We start from the raw sequence: 21,092 nt of genomic DNA on the forward strand, positions 1-21,092 counted from the left end.
GGAGGAAACAGGGAGCTCAAATGTCCCAGAGAGAGAAAAGAGCCTTTGTGAAGATACTGAGGGAAGAAAGTATTCTGAGGAATTGAAATCCGTTCAACATGGCTACAGCCATGCCCAAACTTTAAATGCAGGGTCAGAGAAAGGGCTCAACTGAAATGGCTGGCAGGAAAATCTACGTGTTATCAATAGTTAAGGTTAGGAGATGAAGGAGAATTTCACTAAAGAAGTTGAATATGTAAAACAGTTTAAGCAGGAAATAGAGGTTTCAGAAAGCACAGATGGGGTGTTGAGGGGTTAAATGGGGAAGAAACGAAGAAGCAGTGATAGCCTAAGTCGAAAGAAAGCACAAAGCAGCATGGAAATGAGACTATAGCACAGAAGACCACAGAAGCTTACATCTTGGGCGGTAACCAAGGATAACAGAGATGTAAAGCATGGTAAGTTTGGCTGGCCACAAGTATGCCAAGAGAATTAGTGCCAGCGGTCTCCTGTCGGCCACGGAGGCATTCAGGCCTCTCAAAATTCAGCTGCGCCCTGGATGGATTGTACTTCCGTCTCTATAGAAGACATCGGCTTCACTCTGGATTGATTGTGCAGGCTCCAGGAGAGGCTATGGGTTCCAGGCTGCTGGAACGCAGGCTCCCAGGGAGTGGTTAGAGGCCTGGTCTGTATGTGCTGGTAGGTAGAAGTATAAATTACCTTGCATTACGTTCTGATTTTTCTGTAGGAATGGTGGGCATGTTATGGCCTCTTAGAGAAAAAGCAGTGCGTAGCCATTATAGATTTACAGGAAGAGAAAAGGTGCCAAGAAGTTCAACATTTGTCCATACCCATACTAAAGATGAGTCATTCTGTGAATCCAACTCTCCCCAAGTTGACCTCGTCTCCCCAACTAGACTGAGATCTTCACCAGAAAACAAAACAAAACAAAACATAAAAGGTCTGTTTATTTTGTAGTTCCCAAAGTGCCTAATAGCTGGGTACCGCGAACACCTTCAGTAAAATTACCGACTTCCTGACTCCTCTCGGGTCACTGAAGTTACCTAGCTCAGTCGTCTTCTTGCATATTAAGGCGCTACAGAGAGGCGAACCCCTTTCTTAGACTCAATACTTCCCTTTATTCCAAACTCCACTGCGTCTCTCCACCCTCAACCGCATGGGCAGAATTGTCGCACAATTCAAAGGCAGGAGAATCCAGGACCCGACACAGAAAACTCCCGCCCACTCCCCCCCGTTTAGCAGCCCGCACACGCTCTGCATCCATCTCTGGGAAAGGTAAAAAGCGCTCACCGACTCCGGCCCTCCGGGAGACCCCGTAAATGCAGCCGTCCGCTCGCCGCCGTTATCCCAGGTAGGTACTTCCGGCGCGCGCAATGACGTTAGCGAAGCGCTCGCCTCTGGGCCCGCCTTCGGGGCCCGGATCTCAAACAGCCGGGAAGAAGCACCGTGGCTGCTACCATCTGCTCTCCGCGCCTGACCCCTCCCAGGACTCGTGATGCCAAGGCCGCTGCGAGCGGCTACGAAGAGTCGGGGTTGAGCCCCAGCTGAGCCGAGGGCTCGCACTCTTCTGGTCTCCCAGGCCCAACCCACCTGAAGGTAAACGCCTCCTCAGCTGCGGCCTTCTCTCCTGCGGGGCCCCCTCCCCAGACTCGGCTGCCAAAACGCTCTGCCCCTCTCTCCCGCCACCCTTTTTATTCCAGGACCTTAACCTCTGCCTGCCTTCGCGGCTCTCAGCAGAACGTGTAACGCATAGTTTCAAATGAGAAACTTTTAAAAAGCGACGTATCTATGTTGAGTTCCTGAAGTTTTCTAAATAATTCCCCCATAACACCAAACATGAGGCAGTTTTCTCATTCCTTCACGAATTGGCATGCCATAGAGTCAGTATTTTTCCATTTGTGATGGTTCATCCTCCCATCTCAAATACACACCACACGCTCTTTCTAAATCAGAAATTTGAATTTGGTTGAGCCTGATATTTTCACGGTAATTTGCTGACTTTGTAAGATAAGATGTGAAAATTACTGATTACATTTGTAAACTTTATATACATATACACACATACATACAGGTCTGTCTCTTCGAGGCACCAAGCCTATTTATATAATGTATCATTTCATAATTTGGCAATAAGCAAAATTAGCGTTTCGAAAGAAGTTTATATTGTCGATACATGAAGCTTAAATTTACTCCTTAACATCATACTAAAAGGGGAAAAGAAAATTTTCCTCTTAACACACCACTCCAGAGAAAAAAAATATTAAGACAAGCAAAAAAGGTACCCAGCCATAGTACAGGCATGCACAGCATAACAACTTTTTGATTAACAACAAACCACATATACCACAGTGGTCTCCTAAGAGTGTAATACATTGTACCATATTTTTAGTGTACGTTTTCTGTGTTTAGCTGTGTAAATATTTACCATTGTGTTTCAACTGTCTGCATTATTCACTACATTAACATGCTATACAGGTTGTAGCCTAGGAGCAATAGGCTAGACCATCTAGGTTTGTCTCAGTACACCCTGTGATGTCTGCACTGTGAAATCACGTGACACTCAGAACATACCTCCTTCATTAAGCATAGCATGACTGTGTATTAGCAAAAATCAGTGGCTAAGGTTCTGTCTGAGTCCCCATGCTCTTTCTGACCTGGGTGAGCAAGTAGGTTTTGTACATATACAGTACATATTCATTAGAGCATTTTTTTTGCTCATAGTCTGAGTGGAAGTTAGGAGTAGCCTCAGGGTTTTTCCTTCACGTATTTAAAACCCGTCTCCCTACCCATACAATCTGGCACTGAAAGTGTTGGTATAAAGAATACTTGAAAGAAGAAGAACCAAAAAAGAATTTTTTTTAAGTGGTGACTGGGAAAAAGGAATTCCTTAATTCAGCCTGCTGGAGTCATTGTTCCTAACTTCCTAAAATGTAAGGAAGGTGTACACATCTGGCATAATTAAATCGGTGATTGTTAATACTTTATTGGTTTTTGTTTTTTGTTTTTTTCCAAATAATACCCAGACTGGTCTGATGTATTGGTTTTATTTGGAATTAAGAATACTTGGTTTAGGCCAGGTGTGGTGATTCATGCCTGTAATCCCAGCACTTTGGGAGGCTGAGGCAGGTGGATCATTTGAGGTCAGGAGTTCAAGACCAGCCTGACCAACATGGTGAAACACTGTCTCTACTAAAAATACAAAATTAGCCAGGCATGGTAGTGGATGCCTATAATCCCAGCTACTCGGGAGGCTGAGGCAGGATAATTGCTTGAACCTGGGAAGCAGAGGTTGCAGTGAGCCGAGATCGCGTCATTGCACCCCAGCCTGGGCAACAAGAGGGAAACTCCGTCTCAAACAAAAAAAAAAGAATCCTGGTTTAGATTGATTGCTGATAAGTTTATTTTCACTTTTAGAAATGAGCGGTGGATTGGCTCCAAGTAAGAGCACAGTGTATGTATCCAACTTGCCTTTTTCCCTGACAAACAATGACTTGTACCGGGTAAGTAAATCTTATCGAGTGACTGCTATTTGAGATACAGATAACCTTAAACAAATAGTTCTCCCTGGCAAATTCTTTTTTCCTTTTTTTTTTTTTCTTTTTTTGAGACAGTCTAATTCTGTCACTGAGGCACGAGGCTGTAGTGCAGTGGCACTATCATGGCTCACTGCAGCCTCCCCGCCCCCTCAGGTGATCCTCCCACCTCATCCTCCCAAGTAGCTGGGAATACAGGTGTGTGCCACCATGCCTCTACAAGCTACCTGGGAGACTGAGGTTGGAAGATTGCTTGAGCCTAGGAGGTTGAGGCGACAGTGAGCCAAGGTCACACCACTGCACTCCAGCCTGTGTGACAGAATGAGACCCTGTCTCAAAAAAAAAAAGAAAAAAAAATAGAAGCTATATTTATTGAACATTTAAGTCAAATTATGTGTTAGATACTAAGGAGATGCTAAGATGCTAAGATAAAGACCTGAAACGAGTAAGAGGCACCTGTGCAAATTCTAGAGGACAAACATTTCAGAAAAAGAGGGGTAATCTTAGGTAAGCCCACTCGAGGTGCCTTATAGGACCTATTTACATCATGGTAAGGACTCTGGCTTTCACTCTGCATGAAACAAGAAGCCATTAGTAAGTATTACATAGAAGACTGTACTGGCCTTCAGAACCCAGTGTTGCTAACACTGCTATCCAGTTATTTTACATTCCAGCATTATACAGCTTAATCATAGAACGAAAAAATTCGTTATTATTGGTTGCATATACTAACACATTCTAAAAGACTTTTTATATAATAGGAACTCTTAGTATATGGGTAATGAGCTGGAACCGTAGAAATAAATGAGATTGCATAGGATAAAGTAAAAGTAACAGAAGAGAGAGCCAAGTATAAAGTTCCACCAACATGTTAATGGTGGGCAGAGGAAAAAGACTGATAGAAATGGATTTTTCATTATAAAAGCTTATTTTATGAGGTTTTGTTTTGTTTTTTAAATAAAGCAGTCTAAGGATCTGCCTTCTCAAACAGGGATTGCTTAATAGGAATAACAAGGTAGAGGTGAGGGTAGAATTGGAAAAGTGCTGCTCCATAACATTGACACTTGAAGCACAGGTGTAGCTGGCACTATGATGGAGTTGATAGTTGCCATGGGTATACCTCAGGAACACAGCAGCTGTCCAGTATGTATGCCTTAGATCTACCACATGAGTAGAGTGAGTTTTTTTCTCTGTATTTACTCCATTGTCAAATTTAGAAACAGACAGATACATGTGACTCCAACAACAGTAAGTATATTATTCTAGTAACCAAAAAAAACTTTTTTCTAGGGCCTGTCTTATAGACTGAAGGCTGAAATTATTCATAAACTATAACAAAGAGTTTGGTCAATGTCTGCAACCTAAAAATTTGATGTTTTATGATTTTAAAATAAATTGTAAATATTTGGTCTTTTGTTTCAGATATTTTCCAAGTATGGCAAAGTTGTAAAGTAAGTATTCACATTAAATTTTGTAACTTCATTTAAAAGTTTATCTGAATTTGCTTCTACATTTTTTTAATGACAGTAGATTTTTAAAAATAAAACATGCTTGATATAATAAAGAAAATACTATTAACATTTTTATGACAATTTAGTTGGTTTTCCATGTACATAAACATGTAGACAATTTTTCTTAAAGACTATTACATACAATTTTCTTTTTTAATTTGACATACCATAAATGTCTTTCCATGTGCTATAAAGATACATCCTCATAGCTAATGGTAAACAAATATTTTGGTTACTAGGAAGTGTGTTATCAAGTATACTATAAGTAACCTACTTTCAAATAAATAGGTGGTTTTTTTGTTTTTTTTTTTTTTCAAATAAATAGTGTAAAAACAAATATTTCAGTGCATCTGACTTGCAGGATGCTATGAGACTGATAAATAGAAAACATATTATCTTCCTTCAGAGATAGCTTGGAGATCGTTGGAAAGACTAGAAACATGCAAAAATGGTAATGGATGATAACAGGGCTGAGGGTTAGGAACAATAAAAAGAACTTGAACTTCTCGTATTTCACTGTTTTAAATCAAGCAACTATATTATGGGGCAAAAAAGTAACAGGATACTGTCATCCTAACTTTCTTATAACCAATATAGATTCTGATATAAATTTAAAATCCCAAGAATTTTGAGCATATTTATCTTGGCTAATTTCTTCTAGTGTTCCATAAATGGATATTAAACAGTTGAAGCTCGTTTGCATCTTGAAATTACTAACTTCTTTTGCAGTACTTTGCTATTAAAAAAGCATTATCAAAAATGCTTCTGTGTAAATTTTTAGGTGTTCAGATTTTAAAAAGTCATCGTCATCAGTCCAAACACTGGTAATGATGATGGTATGTAATACTTAAATGAGCACATATATATGCCAGGCATTGTTCTAATCTCTTTATGTGTATTATTTAATTCTCACAACTACCCTTTAAGGTAGGTACTATTATCATCTCAGTATTATACATGATGAAACTGAAGCACACAGTAAACCTAAGGTCATCTTGCTAGCTAGTGGTGGAGAAAATATTTGAATCCAACAGTGAGATTTCAGAGCCCACTCCCTTTTACCTTTTTTTTTTTTCCACTTTGTCAGAATCTCTGAATGGATCTCCATATAAATATATAGTCCTAAACCATGAAACTGCAATGGAGTTAAAGACACAAGAGTTATAAGCACCTAGAAACAGAGAAGACTTTATCTAGTCTAGAGAGCCAGGGAAGGCTTACCTAGGTCAGTATTTTTTGAGTGGAAACCTAAAGGATGAGTAAGAGTTAAGTAGGCAAAAATAAGGGAGGAATAGTTCAGGTAGAGGGAATAGCTTGTGCAAAGGCCCTGTGGCAAGAGAAAATAAAGTGAGATCAAGAAATAGAAAGAAGGCCAATGTGACTGGAGATGAGTGAGTAAGGGGGAGAAAGCACAAGATGGCTCCAGAGATGGAAGCAGGTTCCTCATCTTACTTCTTGGTCAGGTTACCAAGGTATTTGGTTTTCATTCTAAGAATATCAGGAATCATTTAAGAATTTTAAGTGAGGGGTGACATGATTTAAATTTTTTAAAGTTTATTATGGCTTAATGTAGAAATTAGATTGGAGGGGAACAAAAGCAAATGCAGCTGGGTGCGGTGGCACACACCTGTAATCCCAGCACTTTGGGAAGCCGATGTGGGAGGATCACTTGAAAGGTCATGAGTTCAAGACCAGCCTGGCCAACATGGCGAAACCCCATCTCTACAAAAAATACAAAAAGTAGCCGGCCCTGGTGGTACACACCTGTAATCCCAGCTACTTGGGAGGCGAGACATGAGAATTACTTGAACCCAGGAGGCGGATGGAGGTGGAGGTTGCAATGAACCAAGATCACACCACTGCACTGCAGCCCGGACAGAGCAAGACCCCATCGCAAAAAAAAGAAAAAAGCAAATGCAGTGAGACCAGTCTGAATCTAAAACTGTAGCCCGGGGGAGAAATGTGTACTAAAATAGTACAGGTGGAGATATAGAGACTGGTCAGATTTGAGAGGTGGTCAGATTTCAGAGATCATTATGAAATAAAGTGGGTAATACTTAGTGATGTGTATAGGAAGCAAAGTGGGTACTATTTAGTGATATGCTTACTTTGCGTATAAGGACTTTGTGAACAAGAAGGAGGTGTTATGGATGACATTCAGGTTTCCCAAAATAGTGTATGCTTCATATTATGTGCTTAAATAAGTACATCATATACCTTGTATTAGGAAATGGTGCTATTATCTACCTCTTGTCCCTTGCCAGAAACATGGGAGTCACAGTAGATTTGTCCTTTTAAATCTCTGATGTAATTTTTTTTTTCTGTTACCACAGAAGGTATCTCTATCAAAGTATTGTATGATAGTTGGTTTGTTGGTCTGTCTCCACCACTAAACTGTAAGCTTTCTCCTGAGGGTAAAAACTACTGTTAGTGCTTAGCACATGGGCTTGAGGCTAACAGAGTGACTGAATGACCGAATGAATGAACACACACAATGTACTCTTTTAGAAACTACTTTTCCCATTTTTTTGGTCTGTCTTTCCCATTGAATATAAAGGTATATCTATCAATCAACATATTGAGCTGGGCACATATGGATTACAGAGACAGCCTTAAAGGAGTTTACATTAAAATAGATGAGACGAGGCATTGTTTATGAATAACACAATTCAGCAGAGACTAGCATAACGGAGGAGAAATTATATCCAGTTGAAGCTATTAGAAATTGACACATTGACCTGAACCGCGAAAGAATGAGGAAAATTTTAATGGGCAGTGATTCAGAGGTGGAAGAAGATAGAAGCTGTATGAACAAAGGCACAAATTTGGGGAAATACAGGCCATGCTACTGGAGCATTGAGTGGTTTCTTTTGGGTAGACTTCATAGTGTGTGCGTGGGAAGGAGCAGTGAAAGATGAAGGAGATGGGAGCCAAATCATCAAGGATACTGACCGTGGGACAAAGAATAGGCAATTTACAGAACCAAAGATTTTTGAACAAAGGAATGGTGTGATTTTATTTATTCCTTAAGTAGAAGACTACTTAAGGATATGAGAAAATTATAAGAGAAAAAATTACCATAAAGGAACCAATAAGAATAGACTGTTAAAACAGTAATGCCCCTATGGACAAGAAAAAAGCAGTGGAATTGGAAAAGAGGCAACAGATGAGAGATCATTAATTGAGGATGATGTAGAAAGCCAATACTTCTTTTGAAATACTACTTTAAAAAAAAAAGATTGATAACTTTCACAAACATTACGAAAACTTCCAAAACATAAAGCAACTACCTTATTCAATATTTCTGTCAAATTGGTGATTTTTCCAACTCCAGCATTCCCTCTACATTCACCAGTCATCCCTTGGCATTCTGTTGTAAGCAAGAGCCTTCCCTCCCATCTCCTCCACTTATTTATTGGTCTTTTATCAGTAAGAATTATAAATTCCTACCTTCTCTGTGGCTTATAATTTATTACTGTAATGAATTATTTTGATGCTCAAATTGCCCTTGATTTGGCCAGTGGGAGCTCCTTCCAGCTGGCTGCTGTATTCTTGGCCCCATCATTCATTCATTCATTCCTCCCTCCCTCTCTCTCTCTCTCACTCGCTCACGTACTCTTGCACTCTCGCACTCTCTTACTTTCTGGCATAAGATGTTCCAAGCTCCTCTTGTACCTGCCCTGCTGTAGCCTTGGAATCCGCTATTTCTCCAAAGAGCCCTGTTGAACATTGTTTTTAAACTATGTTAAATGACATAGGGTGGGCAAGGGCCTCCATGACTAGGGATGTGGATGGGGCAGGAGAAAGAGCAGGCTCTTTGCTCTCATAACTCTCCTTGTCACTCAGATACACCCTGGTGGGTGGTATGGCTAAAAACCACAGAACTGGAGATTCTTTTTCCCTAAAGATCGGGGTCTCATTATGTTGCCCAGGCTGTTCTCAAACTCCCATGCTCAAGCATCCTCCTGCCTCTGCCTCCCAAGTAGCTGAAACTACAGGTGCGCACCACCACAACCAGCTCTGGAGGGTTTTTTTCCTTATTTTTCTGAAGATTCTTTAAAAGAATATTAAGAATATACTTTGATTCTAACACTTAGAAAAATAAGTAAATCATTTTACTTTTTGTGTAAAGTATACCTTTATTTTGTTTTGTTTTGCAAGGTGAGGGAGTTAGCATGGAAGAGGGATTGTGGTTACGCTTTAAGATTTCATTGTCTCTGTAATTTCTTTACTTCACCCTTCAATCTCTGATTAACTCCTAATCATAGCTGTGCTCACTTCTGTTAAATCAGTATCACCCTTTCCCATTTCCATTCTTGATATCCCTTGACTTTGAAGAGATAGCTGATTTTTCAAATGTATTAATTTATCTTATAAATTTTTAGCCCTTTTTAAAATGAATTTTTCAAGTATTAATATCTGTTTTATTTATTGCTGCCTCATTTTTAACTCTTTGTTTATGCTTTAAGGGTTACCATAATGAAAGATAAAGATACCAGGAAGAGTAAAGGGGTTGCATTTATTTTATTTTTGGATAAAGACTCTGCACAAAACTGTACCAGGGCAATAAACAACAAACAGGTAAGCTATTCATCTCCATCAAGGTTTTTAGCCCCAAAGCCTTTATGCTCATCCAGGCCAAAAATGTGGGGATATAGTGGATCATCAGGTCTAGCAGATATCAGTAGATTCTTAAGATATCTAACTTATAGAAAGAAAAGAGGTCAAACTACTGGGTTCTCAAAACATTGGTGGAATCTCAGGAATAAGAATACTACAGAATAGAATTTATCACACCTAAGTGACAATTGCTAAAAAATCCAAAATAAACTGGAATTGAAGATTTGAGAAAATTGATTAAATAATTAATTTTAGGTTTCAGTGAAATACATTCTACATTTACATTTTTCTCTTGTTTAGTTATTTGGTAGAGTGATAAAAGCAAGCATTGCTATTGACAATGGAAGAGCAGCTGAGTTCATCCGAAGGCGAAACTACTTTGATAAATCTAAGTGTTATGAATGTGGGGTAAGTAAACCTAAAGCTTAATGGAACTTTCCATAGTTTAAGATACTTTTCACATCAGTCTTTTATTTTTGCTCACCAAAACTTCTGACTGGCTAAACCAGATTATGAAAATGCTTTATTTTTTAATATTTATTTTTTTGAGATAGGGTTTTCCTCTGTCACCCAGTGCAGTGATGCAGTCACAACTCACTGCAGCCTCCACCTCCCGGGCCCAGCTGATCCTCCCACCACAGTGTCCAAGTAGCTGGGACCACAGGCATGCACCATCACACCCTGCTTAATTTTTAAATTTTTTTGTAGAGGCAGGGTCTTCCTATGTTGCCCAGGCCAATCTCAAACTCCTGGGCTCAAGCAGTCCTCCCACCTCAGCCTCCCAAAGTGCTAGAGTTACAGGTGTTAGCCATGGTGCCTGGCCTAGTTGTTAGGGTCTCTAAACTCATCAAAGTAAATTCAATTGAAATGCAATGTGTAAAGATAACCTGAGTTGGGTAATACAAAGTGGTATTTTCTCTAGTTCCTAAATCTTTGAAAATCACTTGTTTTAAAAGTGTTAGACTGATTACTTATGTCACTGTCTTGCAAGATTTTCGTAACTCATAAATTTTTGTTAATAGGATATTGCCTGTTTCTTTAACAGTTTTTAAGTCACAGTTCAATAGCAACATTATCATGTGACTTTATCCTCTATGGGATATTGTGTTTTGAAGTTTTTTATTTTTTCCTATTAGTATTGCTAGTGTTTTGTAACTGAACTATCCCCACATTTTCTTCTTTGGTTCTCTTCATGATCTGTCATTATCCATTTAAAGTTTTGGTGATGAAGAGAGAGAGACAGCCATAGAATAATTTTGTATAAGGTCTGTATTGGTACCAAGAGAATTTTAGTCTGGTTCTCACAGGTGTAAGTTTGTAAAATGACCATAAAAATACTTAAGAAACAGGCCGGGCACAGTGGCTCATGCCTGTAATCCTAGCACTTTGGGATACTGAGGTGGACGGATCACTTGAGGTCTGGAGTTCAAAAGCAGACTGACCAACATAGTGAAACTGAGTTTCTACTAAAAATACAAAAAAAAAAATTAGCCAGGCATGGTGGCAGGTGCCTGTAATCCCAGCTTCTTGGGAGGCTGAGGCAGGAGACTAGCTTGAACCCAGGAGGTGGAGGTTGCAGTGAGCCGAGATTACTCCACTGCACTCCAGCCTGGGTGACAGAGGGAGACTCTGTCTCAAAAATAAAAATAAACATAAAATAAAATACTTAAAAAACAGAGTCCAGAGGTAGTAATGGGGAACTGGGGAGAGAATCACTGAAAGATACCATCCTGGCTACAAAATCACATGGAAGATGCAAGGAAATGACTTGAGGTCCTCTACCCCACTGTCACTCCCCATACCCGCGACAAAAAAGATAACTAAATAAACAGACTGATGGATGGATGAATAGAAAGAGTGAGCAAGCAGTTGCTTGGATACATACTGATTCTGTCAGTTCCTATGATTCTAAAACCTCTTAAGTAAACACTTTAGAAACTTTTCCAAAGTTCTGAGTTTTGTAAAAGAAAGAAAGGGAGGGAGGGAAGGTAGTTATATTCAGATTAGTATATATCTTCATATTCACAGTAAATATTAAATTATCTGAGAAATCCTAGATGAATCTGTTAATCGGTTCCTTTTGGTTTATGGATCCATAGAGTTGTTATATTTTTTACATTTTTATATTTAATTTCCCTCCCTCCAAAAAAAACTTTTTTATATTGACCTAGCCTGGTTTTTCTCAAGTTATTTCATTAAATCCTTTTTTAGTATGGGATATGTTAAATTTTTTTTGCTGTAATATTATTCCAAAACAGTTTCAGATATGCGTCTCTATTTTCTCAGCAGCTCATTAACAGTAAGTAACCTCTTTAAGTTGGGCTATGTCCTAGGTATACAAAGTGCACAGTCTGTCTGCTCTGTCAAATATACTGGAAAAGCATGATTATTGTTCCCTTCTATTGTTCTAACCTTGGCTCAGTCCCCACACCCTACCCTGACATAACCTCTTAAATGGAATTGTAGTGAGCTGATGTCCAGATTATAGTTGAGCTCTTATGTTTTACAAATCAATATTCTAGCTAAGTAAGAATAATAGCCTAGTCCAGCATTGTCAAATGAGAATATAATGCAAGCCACGTATGTTACTAAGTCTTCAGAAATCCAATGTGTATTTTACCTTTACAGTACGTATCAATTCAGACAAGTTCTCAGTAGCCACATTGGCTGGCTAGTGACTACTGTAATTGGATAGTGCAAGTGTAGTCAGGATATAAAAGGGAAAAAACAGAAGTAATTCATAGGAAAAGTGAGGAAGAAATTTTCCATTTGTTTTTTGGTTTTTTGTTTGTTTTTTGAGACAGGGTCTTGCTCTGTTGCCTAGGCTGGAGTGCGGTGGCACAATCTCAGCTCACTGCAGTCTCTGCCTCCCGCGTTCGATCAATTCTTGTGCCTCAGTCTCCTGAGTAGCTGGGATTACAGGCATGTGCCACCAAGCCCAGCTAATTTTTGTATATTTAGTAGAGACAGGGTTTCGCCATGTTGGCCAGGCTGGTCTTGAACTCACTTCCTAAGGTGACCCACCTGCCTCAGCCTGCCCAGCCCAACAGAGTATTAAGCAACATCTTGGAAATTAACAGGAATAGTTTTATCCTCGTTTTATCAATAACTTAAGATGTTTACATTTAGCGTAAATGATCCATTTAAATTTTTATTTTATTTTTTTTTTTTTGAGACGGAGTTTTGCTCTTGTCACCCAGGCTGGAGTACAACGGCATGATCTCAGCTCACTGCAACCTCCACCTCCTGGGTTTAAGCAATTCTCCTACCTCAGCCTCCTGAGTAGCTGGGACTATAGGTGTGTGCCACTTATGCCCAACTAATTTTTTTTTTTTTTTTTTTTTTAGTAGAGACGGAATTTCACCATTTTGGCTAGTCTGGTCTCAAACTCCAGACCTCAGGTGATCCACCCACCTCGGCTTCCCAAAGTGCTAGGATTACAGGCGTGAGCCACCGCGCCCGACCAAACTGTTTTATATCTTGAATTTTGAGATTTAAATGTTTGAAAGAAGACTACTACTTCTACTCTTAGTAAAACTACTAAATAGTCCTAAATGTTAAAATAACTGAGAGTTATAATATCACCTTCTATAATATTAAAGTACTGGGTTTTATCATTAATGTCTTCTGTATAGTCCCAGTATGGGAATATTCCTTTTTAAATTTGAAAACTTTTTAGTAATAAGGTACCAGGCAAGTTTTTATAAATAACATCAAATATGGTATTTTTCCTTTCCTTTTTAATGGGAAACAAAAGGAAAGTGGACACTTAAGTTATGCCTGTCCGAAAAATATGCTTGGAGAACGTGAGCCTCCAAAGAAGAAAGAAAAAAAGAAAAAAAAGAAAGCTCCTGAACCAGAAGAAGAAATGTATGTATATTATTCTTACTAAATACATCATCATGTTGCTTTTGTCTTTTGGTTGGTTGCTTTTGACTATTGGTTGGTTACATTCCAATTTGTTTTTCTTTATTTAAGTGAGGAAGTAGAAGAAAGTGAAGATGAAGGGGAGGATCCTGCTCTTGACAGCCTCAGTCAGGCCATAGCATTCCAGGTATTAAATTGTTCTTTTAAAAGGCATCATACAATAGTTGACTTGGTTTATAGTCCTTGCCTACTTCATCGATCACCTCATGGCAACCTCTCCTTTTCCCCCTAACCTCCTAAGCCTTAGGAGACAAGCTGTTTCTCTGAGGTACTTAGCCAGTGTGAATGAAAAGTTCCCATTGGTTCTGCCTAGATTTTAAGGGCCCCACAACACTTACTATCTTAATCTTTTTTCATTAAAGAAATGAGCAGAACTATTTGCTCAAAGTGAATATAGCCCAACAGAAAAGATTTTTTTAAGAAATTGCCTAGGATAATTTTGTGTAAGATTTTGAGATGAGACAGAACTCAGGGGAAGGGAGCAGATCTTATTGTCTGCATGGACTGGGAGGGTGGGAAGTAATGGCATTTGTGGTATGTTTTTGCCATGTTTTGAATTAATGAACCATAAATAATATTAAACAGGTTATTGGTTTTGTTTTGTTTTTTGAATCACAGCAAGCCAAAATTGAAGAAGAACAAAAAAAATGGAAACCCAGTTCAGGACTCCCCTCAACATCAGATGATTCAAGACGCCCAAGGATAAAGAAAAGCACATATTTCAGTGATGAGGAAGAACTTAGTGATTAAAATCTTGCCCCAGCACAGTAATAAAAATCAAGATTTGTTAGTAACAATCTTGAAGAGCTAATTTTAATAAAAATAAGAAAAATTAATACTATCATGTTAATACTATTATTGTCATCCCAAGAAAAAAGATATTTTAAAAATTTATTTGAAAAGTTCATTATAAGGGCTTTATTCATGCCTGATTTGTTTACATGAGGACTTCTGAAATTAATCCTTAAAACAAACTTCCTGAAGACCGAAAAGTTGAATGATTTATTGTTACTTATGTTAATAAACTTTTCAAGAGAATTTTGTCTTTAAATATGGGTGTTTTGTCATCATATTTCTTGTAGCTTTATCCCAATCTGGATAAATTGTAAATACCTATAAAATAAATTATAAATACCTGTAAAATATAAAGTAACATAGCTCTTAAAGGCTTAAAATCAAACACAGGTGTTATTTGTCTGCCCTACCCATAGCACCAAATTCCATTCCCTAGAAGAAACTACTCACATGTGCACACATGTAGCTAAATAAAGTACATATATTTCAGTCACTTAATAAAAGAATAAAGGAGAATTATTCAATCTCTTATACTTCTACCTTCCTCAATCTTCCCAATGTGGCTGTGTTAAAAATTTGGGGGGATCCATATATATCTTTTTTAATAACCAAGTAAATACTTTTCATTTCTGAGCCAAGGAGTATGCTATGATTACATTTTTTCCTAGAGTTAATAATTGTCTATTTTTTTTCCATGTATTGTCTTTGTATTTATGACTAAATCCTCCCATTCTGTCTGCAGGTGGGTATATGGGAATGGGATTAGAGAGCCTTTAATTTTCTACTTTGTATATTTCTATATTGTTTAACTTTGTAAGAATGCCCATTACTTTTTTAACTAGTAAAAGCAATAGAAATAAGTTAATACTATCATAGTAATATTATTATTGTCATCCCAAGAAAAAATATATTAAAAAGATATTTGAAATTTCATTATAAAATCTTTACTTGTGTTTCCACTTTGAAAACTACAAAGTGTTAACCACCCACCAGCAAAGAATCTTCCAGATTGCAACAAGACAATGATTGAATGCAGTACTCAACCATCTGTTTGGCCATTAGTCAAATACCACAACAGTTTTGGGTTTTTTTTTTTTTAATTCATTTATTTATTTTTGAAACGAAGTCTCACTCTGTCTTCCAGGCTGGAGTACAGTGGTGCGATCTCAGCTCACTGCAACCTCCACCTCCCCGGTTCAGACCATTTTCCTGCCTCAGCCTCCTAAGTAGCTGGGATTACAGGCACGTGCCACCACACCCAGCTAATTTTTGTATTTTTTTAGTAGAGTTGGGGGTTTCACCATGTTGGTCAGGCTAGTCTCAAACTCCTGACTTCGTGATCCACCTGCCTCGGCCTCCCAAAGTTCTGGGATTACAGGCATGAGCCACTGTGCCCGGCCTACCATTTTAAAGCAAATAATTGGGAAAAGATTTGCCACAAATATATAAAAGTTTCTATGAATACCTGAAAACAGACTCTAATAGGAAATAAATTAGTGACAAATAGAATATTTAGAAGATAAAATAGGCCAGGTGTAGTGGCTCATACCTGTAATCCCAACACATTGGGAGGCCAAGACAGGAGGAGTGTTCGAGGCCAGGAGTTTGAGCCCAGCCTGGGGAACATAAGGAGACTGTCTTTACAAAAAATAACATTAGCCACTCACACCTGTTGTCCTAGCTACTTGGGAGGCTGAGGCGGGACAGCCTGGGAAACAGCATGATCCTGTCTTTAAAAAAAAAAAGTAAAAAAGTTTATCATTACTTATTAAGGAAATCTATTACAACCAGTGATACATCAATTTTAACCTAATTAGGAAAAAAACACTTCAGTATTGGTGAGGATGGCATTAAAAGCACTTGTGGTATCGTATACATGCCCTGGATCAATTCTGAAGGGTAATTTAACAATAAATATCAAATGTTAAGTATGTTCTATTTTTTTAACTAGAAATTACATTCTATTTTATCCTAGGGTTCTAATCAGAAATGCAGGTATTTATGTACAAACATATTATTTAAAATTCAAAACAAATAATTGTCGGCCGGGCACGATGGCTCACACCTGTAATCCCAGCACTTTGGGAGGCTAGGGCAGGTGAATCACTTGAGGCCAGGAGTTCGAGACCAGCCTGGCCAACATGGTGAAACCCCATCTGTACTAAAAATGCAAAAATTAGCAAGCGATGGTGACACATGCCTGTAATTCCAGCTGCTCAGGAGACTGAGGCACAAGAATCGCTGGAACCAGGGAGGCAGAGGCTGCAGTGAGCCCAGATCGCACCACTGCACTCCAGCCCTGGGTGACAGAGTGAGACTCTGTCTCAAAAAAAGAAAAAAAGAAAAAGAATTGTCAACAGCAAATTAAAACATGATGCATTCACAATAATAGATTATTAGGAAGCATTAAAATGTTTCAAAGAATTTTTAATTGTATGAGAAAACATTCCAGATATAATGTCAAGTGTAAAACACTTGCTATATATGGATACATATCTGCATATGGAAGGGAGAAATGCTCACTGCTAAAGTAGCAATGCAGAATGGTTAAGAGTATGCTCTTTTTTTGACAGATACACTTAGGTTTCTATGGCCATATTGCCACTTAAAGCTGCTGATCGTAGGCGATTTACTTAAGCTGAGTTATATGAAAACTAAGAAGGTTAAAGCAACACAGAAGGACAAATATTGTATGATACCACTTACATGAGGCACCTGGAATAGGCAACGTGAAATTCATAGAGACAGAAAATAGAGGTTACCAGGGTCTGAAGGGAGGTAGAAAGGGGGGCTAGTTATTTAATGCATAGTTTCTGTTTCAGTTGATGAAAAGTTCTGGAAATGGCTAGTGGTGACGGTTGCTCAATACTGTGAATGTACCTAATGGCACTAAGTTGTACACATAAAAATGGGTAAAATGGGCCGGGCACAGTGGCTTATGCCTGTAATCCTAGCAGTTTGGGAGCCTGAGGCGGGCAGACAGCCTGAGCTCAGGAGTTCGAGACCAGCCTGGCCAACAAGGTGAAACCCCGTCTCTACTAAAATAGAAAAAAATAGCTGAGTGTGGCAGTGTGCGCCTGTAGTCCCAAATACTCGGGAGGCTGAGGCAGAAGAATTGCTTGAACCCGGGAGATGGAGGTTGCAGTGAGCCAAGATCATGCCACCACACTCCAGCCTGGGCGACAAAGCGAGACTCTGTCTCAAAAAAAAAAAGGTAAATTTTATGTGATGTATATTTTATCACACACAAAAAAACATATGCCTCAAGTGACAGGACTGCATAGAAAAAAATGTGCAAACATAACTAAAAATTTTTTGTGAAGTGTAATTAGGCCAACAAGCCCTCCCCACAGCCCACCAAGTCATGCTGAACCATCACACCTGCAAGCCCCTTCCCTGCAATCTATGTCCAGAATAAGATTAAGATAGGTTTCCCACCTCAGGCAAGGGATTGGAGGGGTCCTTCCCCAGGAGAAAATACATACAGCTTGAGATATTAGCCCTAAAGAAAATGTTCAGTAATAAAGACCTCCAAGTTGATATGCCCAAGGCAGTGCTAGTGAAATATGCTCTGCTCAGCTTTTCAGTGCTTCACATTCAAATATGAACAGACACATAAGCATCAACAAACATTTGAGGAAAGCCTCTAATACAACGGAAACCCAAACAAGCATACCACAAAAGAGAGCTTTAAGAACAATTCTGGCTTTGAAAATCTATCTATCCCCTACGGTTTCAGAAAAAGAGACCAAACCTGTGATGAATTTGGTAGTTTCTTTTTTTTTTTGAGATGGAGTCTCACTCTGTCACCAGGCTGGAGTGCAGTGGCACAATCTTGGCTCACTGCAACCTCTGCCTCCCAGGTTCAAGCGATTCTCCTGCCTCAGCCTCCTAAGTAGCTGTGACTACAGGCACGCACCACCACACCTGGCTAATTTTTGTATTTTTAGTAGAGACGGGGTTTCACCACGTTGGCCAGGATGGTCTCGATCTGCTTACCTCATGATCTGCCCGCCTTGGCCTCCCAAAGTGCTGGGATGACAGGCATGAGCCACAGCGCCAGGCCTTTTTTTTTTTTTTTTTTTTTGACAGAGTTTCACTCTTGTTGCTCAGGCTGCAGTGCAATGGCATGATCTCAGCTCATTGCAACCTCCACCTCCTGGGTTCAAGCGATTCTCCTGCCTCAGCCTCCCACGTAGCTGGGATTACAGGTGTGTGCCATCATGCCTGGCTAATTTTCTATTTTTTTAGTAGAGATGGGGTTTCACCATGTTGGTCAGGCTGGTTTCGAACTCCTGACCTCAACTGATCCACCTGACTCGGCCTCCCAAAGTGCTGGGATTACAAGCGTGAGCCACTGCGCCCGGCCAACTTGGTAGTTTCTAATAAGTACTTGTCTAGCAGAGAATGCCCTTCTTGCTGGATATGACTAATGGTTTTTTGGGTTTTTTTTTTTCGTTCTGCAGTCATTTATTTACTCATTGCTTTTTTGACTTGATGCGTTATTCTGAAATTGTCAATTACAGTTTTCAGATTATCATGAAATTCAATTATGCCCACATATGACATTTATAAATTTTGCATGTTAATTTATTCCTTTGTTTTATATGCTAAAGATGTGTGTTTATATATGCCAGGTGTGGTGGCATGCACCTGTGGTCCCAGCTCCTGGAGAGGCTAAGGTGGGAGGTTCCCTTGAGCCCAGGAATTTAAGTCCAGCTGGGCAACAGAGTAAAACCCTGTCTCTAAAAAACAAATAAAAGTGAATTTAAATAATATTTTTGGCCAGGTGTAGTGGCTCATGCCTGTAATCCCAGCACTTTGGGAGGCCAAGGCAAGAGGATCTCTTGAAGCCAGGAGTTCAAGACCAGCCTAGGCAGCAAAGTGAGACCCTGACTTTATAAAAATAAAAAATAACTGTTTTTAATTTAAAAAATTAAAAACTATGTTTTAAATGCTTAAATATTAAAACTTTGATTACCATACCTAGAAAAGTACTTGAAAGCTTTACACTGAATATGCCATAGATCAGTAACTTAGGTTCAATCATTGATGGAGGGCTGGAAATGTAATTTTTAAAGTGGGGAGGAAACTATTGGATCATATAACTAAGTCATTCAGCTTCAGAAATGGATAAAAGAGATAAAAATATAATTAGAAATCTATTTTTCTTTGTCTTACCACCGCTTTCCTCTGTACTTCCTTTATTTCTCAACAAGCTTTCTTCATATGCTGGTAGAGATGACCACCAGTATCTCTAAAGGTAGGAATCCCAACAAAGAAACCCCTTTCCCAGTGGTCCCAGCAAAAGTTCCAAGAAAGCCCTGATTGGCTAGGTCTCTGTCACAGTCCCCATTCCTGGAAATAAGGAAGAGAGTCAGTCCCACCCCGACTACATAGAGTGAAAGTGTTCCTATGCAACGCGGGATCTATTTTCAGTTTGGAATCAATGTGGAAATTATCCTGTAAAAAGAATCTTAAGCTTAAAACCCTCCTTTCAACATTTCCCAGGGCAGAATACTGAGACGGCTGAGCAGAGCACACAAAGAAAATAAAGATTCAGCCTGGGCGCAGTGGCTCACGCCTGTAATCTCAACACTTTGGGAGACTGAGGCAGGTGGATCACCAGAGGTCAGGAGTTCGAGACCAGCCTGACCAACATAGTGAAACCCTGTCTCTACTAAAAATACAAAATTAGCCGGGTGTGGTGGCGCATGCCTGTAATCCCAGCTACTTGGAAGGCTGAGGCAGGAGAATTATTTGAACCCAGGAGGCGGAGGCTGCAGTGAGCTGAGATCATGCCACTGCACTCCAGCCTGGGCAACAGAGACTCTGTCTCAAAAAAAAAAAAAAAAAGAAAGAAAGAAAAAGAAAGAAAAGAAAAGAAAAAGAAAAAAAGGAAAAGAAAGAAAAGAAATACATATGGAAAGAAAGTGAAAACCTCCTTGGAAAGCAGTTTGATCAGCACTATTACTTAAACTAACAATGTGAACAGTGGCAATCAGACTGAGCCCTCAGTCCAGAGAATGGGAGTAAGCCACTATCAATTGTTTTAAAACACTCCGTCTATAAGATCCAAATTTTAAGAATCCTTATATACTGCTATAGATAAAGACAACCAGTTAACAATTTTAGTTAAGATATGTCACCTAGAAATAAGCAGACCAGAAACATAAAAGCTTTTATAGAAAGCAGATTCCTGAAGTGCATGTTGCACTTTTCATCAGCACATCTTTGCAAGATGCATGGCTTCATGTGAAACACATAATCTTGTTTTTTCATAGAGATGGTATAGTTTGGTTAGAGCCTCATAAGTATATTTAAGATAAGTTAAATACTAAAAATGGCTTTTAACAAATTATCTGAAAGACAAATTATATCACACATTTAGCACTATGTTTCAGGCACTGTTCTAAACACATTATAAATATGAAATAATTGAATCCCTTTTAGGTATTGTTTTCATCATTATACAGATGACAGAACTAAGGCACAGAGAGGCAAAGTAATTCACCCAAAGTCACACAGCCAGTAAGTAGCACGATAACGTTTTAAATGCAAGGTACAATGTATGTTATTTTGGAGATGGATACACAAAAAAGCCCTATGCATGACTTACCAAAAATAAATAAATAAATAAAATTTAAAAATAAAAGAAAAAGGCCAGGCGCGGAGGCTCATGCCTGCAATCCCAGCACTTTGGGAG

The 21,092-nt window shown here is 39.0% G+C and overlaps 2 protein-coding genes across 15 annotated transcripts in view; one reads left to right on the top strand and one right to left on the bottom strand.

Moving 5' to 3' along the window:
- Positions 1–1,412, bottom strand: part of PPHLN1 (periphilin 1) — a 124,123-nt gene extending 122,711 nt beyond the window's left edge. For 10 of the 13 annotated variants that reach the window (XM_063694056.1, XM_063694055.1, XM_063694053.1 and 7 more), the window contains exon 1: positions 1,291–1,356. The gene's annotated coding sequence lies outside the window, so the exon portion shown is untranslated. Of the gene's footprint in view, positions 1–1,290 lie in introns of all 13 variants that reach the window. The other 3 variants (XM_031001137.3, XM_055358057.2, XM_004052978.5) reach the window with 2 other exon arrangements.
- ZCRB1 (zinc finger CCHC-type and RNA binding motif containing 1) lies at positions 1,373–14,642 on the top strand. 2 transcript variants are annotated; one of them, XM_004052981.4, is made up of 8 exons: positions 1,373–1,596; positions 3,415–3,500; positions 4,956–4,984; positions 9,514–9,625; positions 9,965–10,072; positions 13,422–13,534; positions 13,643–13,718; positions 14,210–14,642. In XM_004052981.4, exons 2-8 carry the CDS (start codon positions 3,417–3,419, stop codon positions 14,339–14,341), a joined length of 654 nt encoding a protein of 217 aa, XP_004053029.1. In that variant the 5' UTR covers positions 1,373–1,596; positions 3,415–3,416; the 3' UTR covers positions 14,342–14,642. The 2 variants fall into 2 exon arrangements, with proteins under 2 accessions (XP_004053029.1, XP_018894312.1); XM_019038767.3 differs by lacking the exon at positions 3,415–3,500 and having other exon boundaries at positions 1,488–1,596.
- Positions 14,643–21,092: the final 6,450 nt, after the last annotated feature.

Source organism: Gorilla gorilla, chromosome 10 (genome assembly GCF_029281585.2).
Source record: "Gorilla gorilla gorilla isolate KB3781 chromosome 10, NHGRI_mGorGor1-v2.1_pri, whole genome shotgun sequence".
Classification (NCBI taxonomy): domain Eukaryota; kingdom Metazoa; phylum Chordata; class Mammalia; order Primates; family Hominidae; genus Gorilla; species Gorilla gorilla.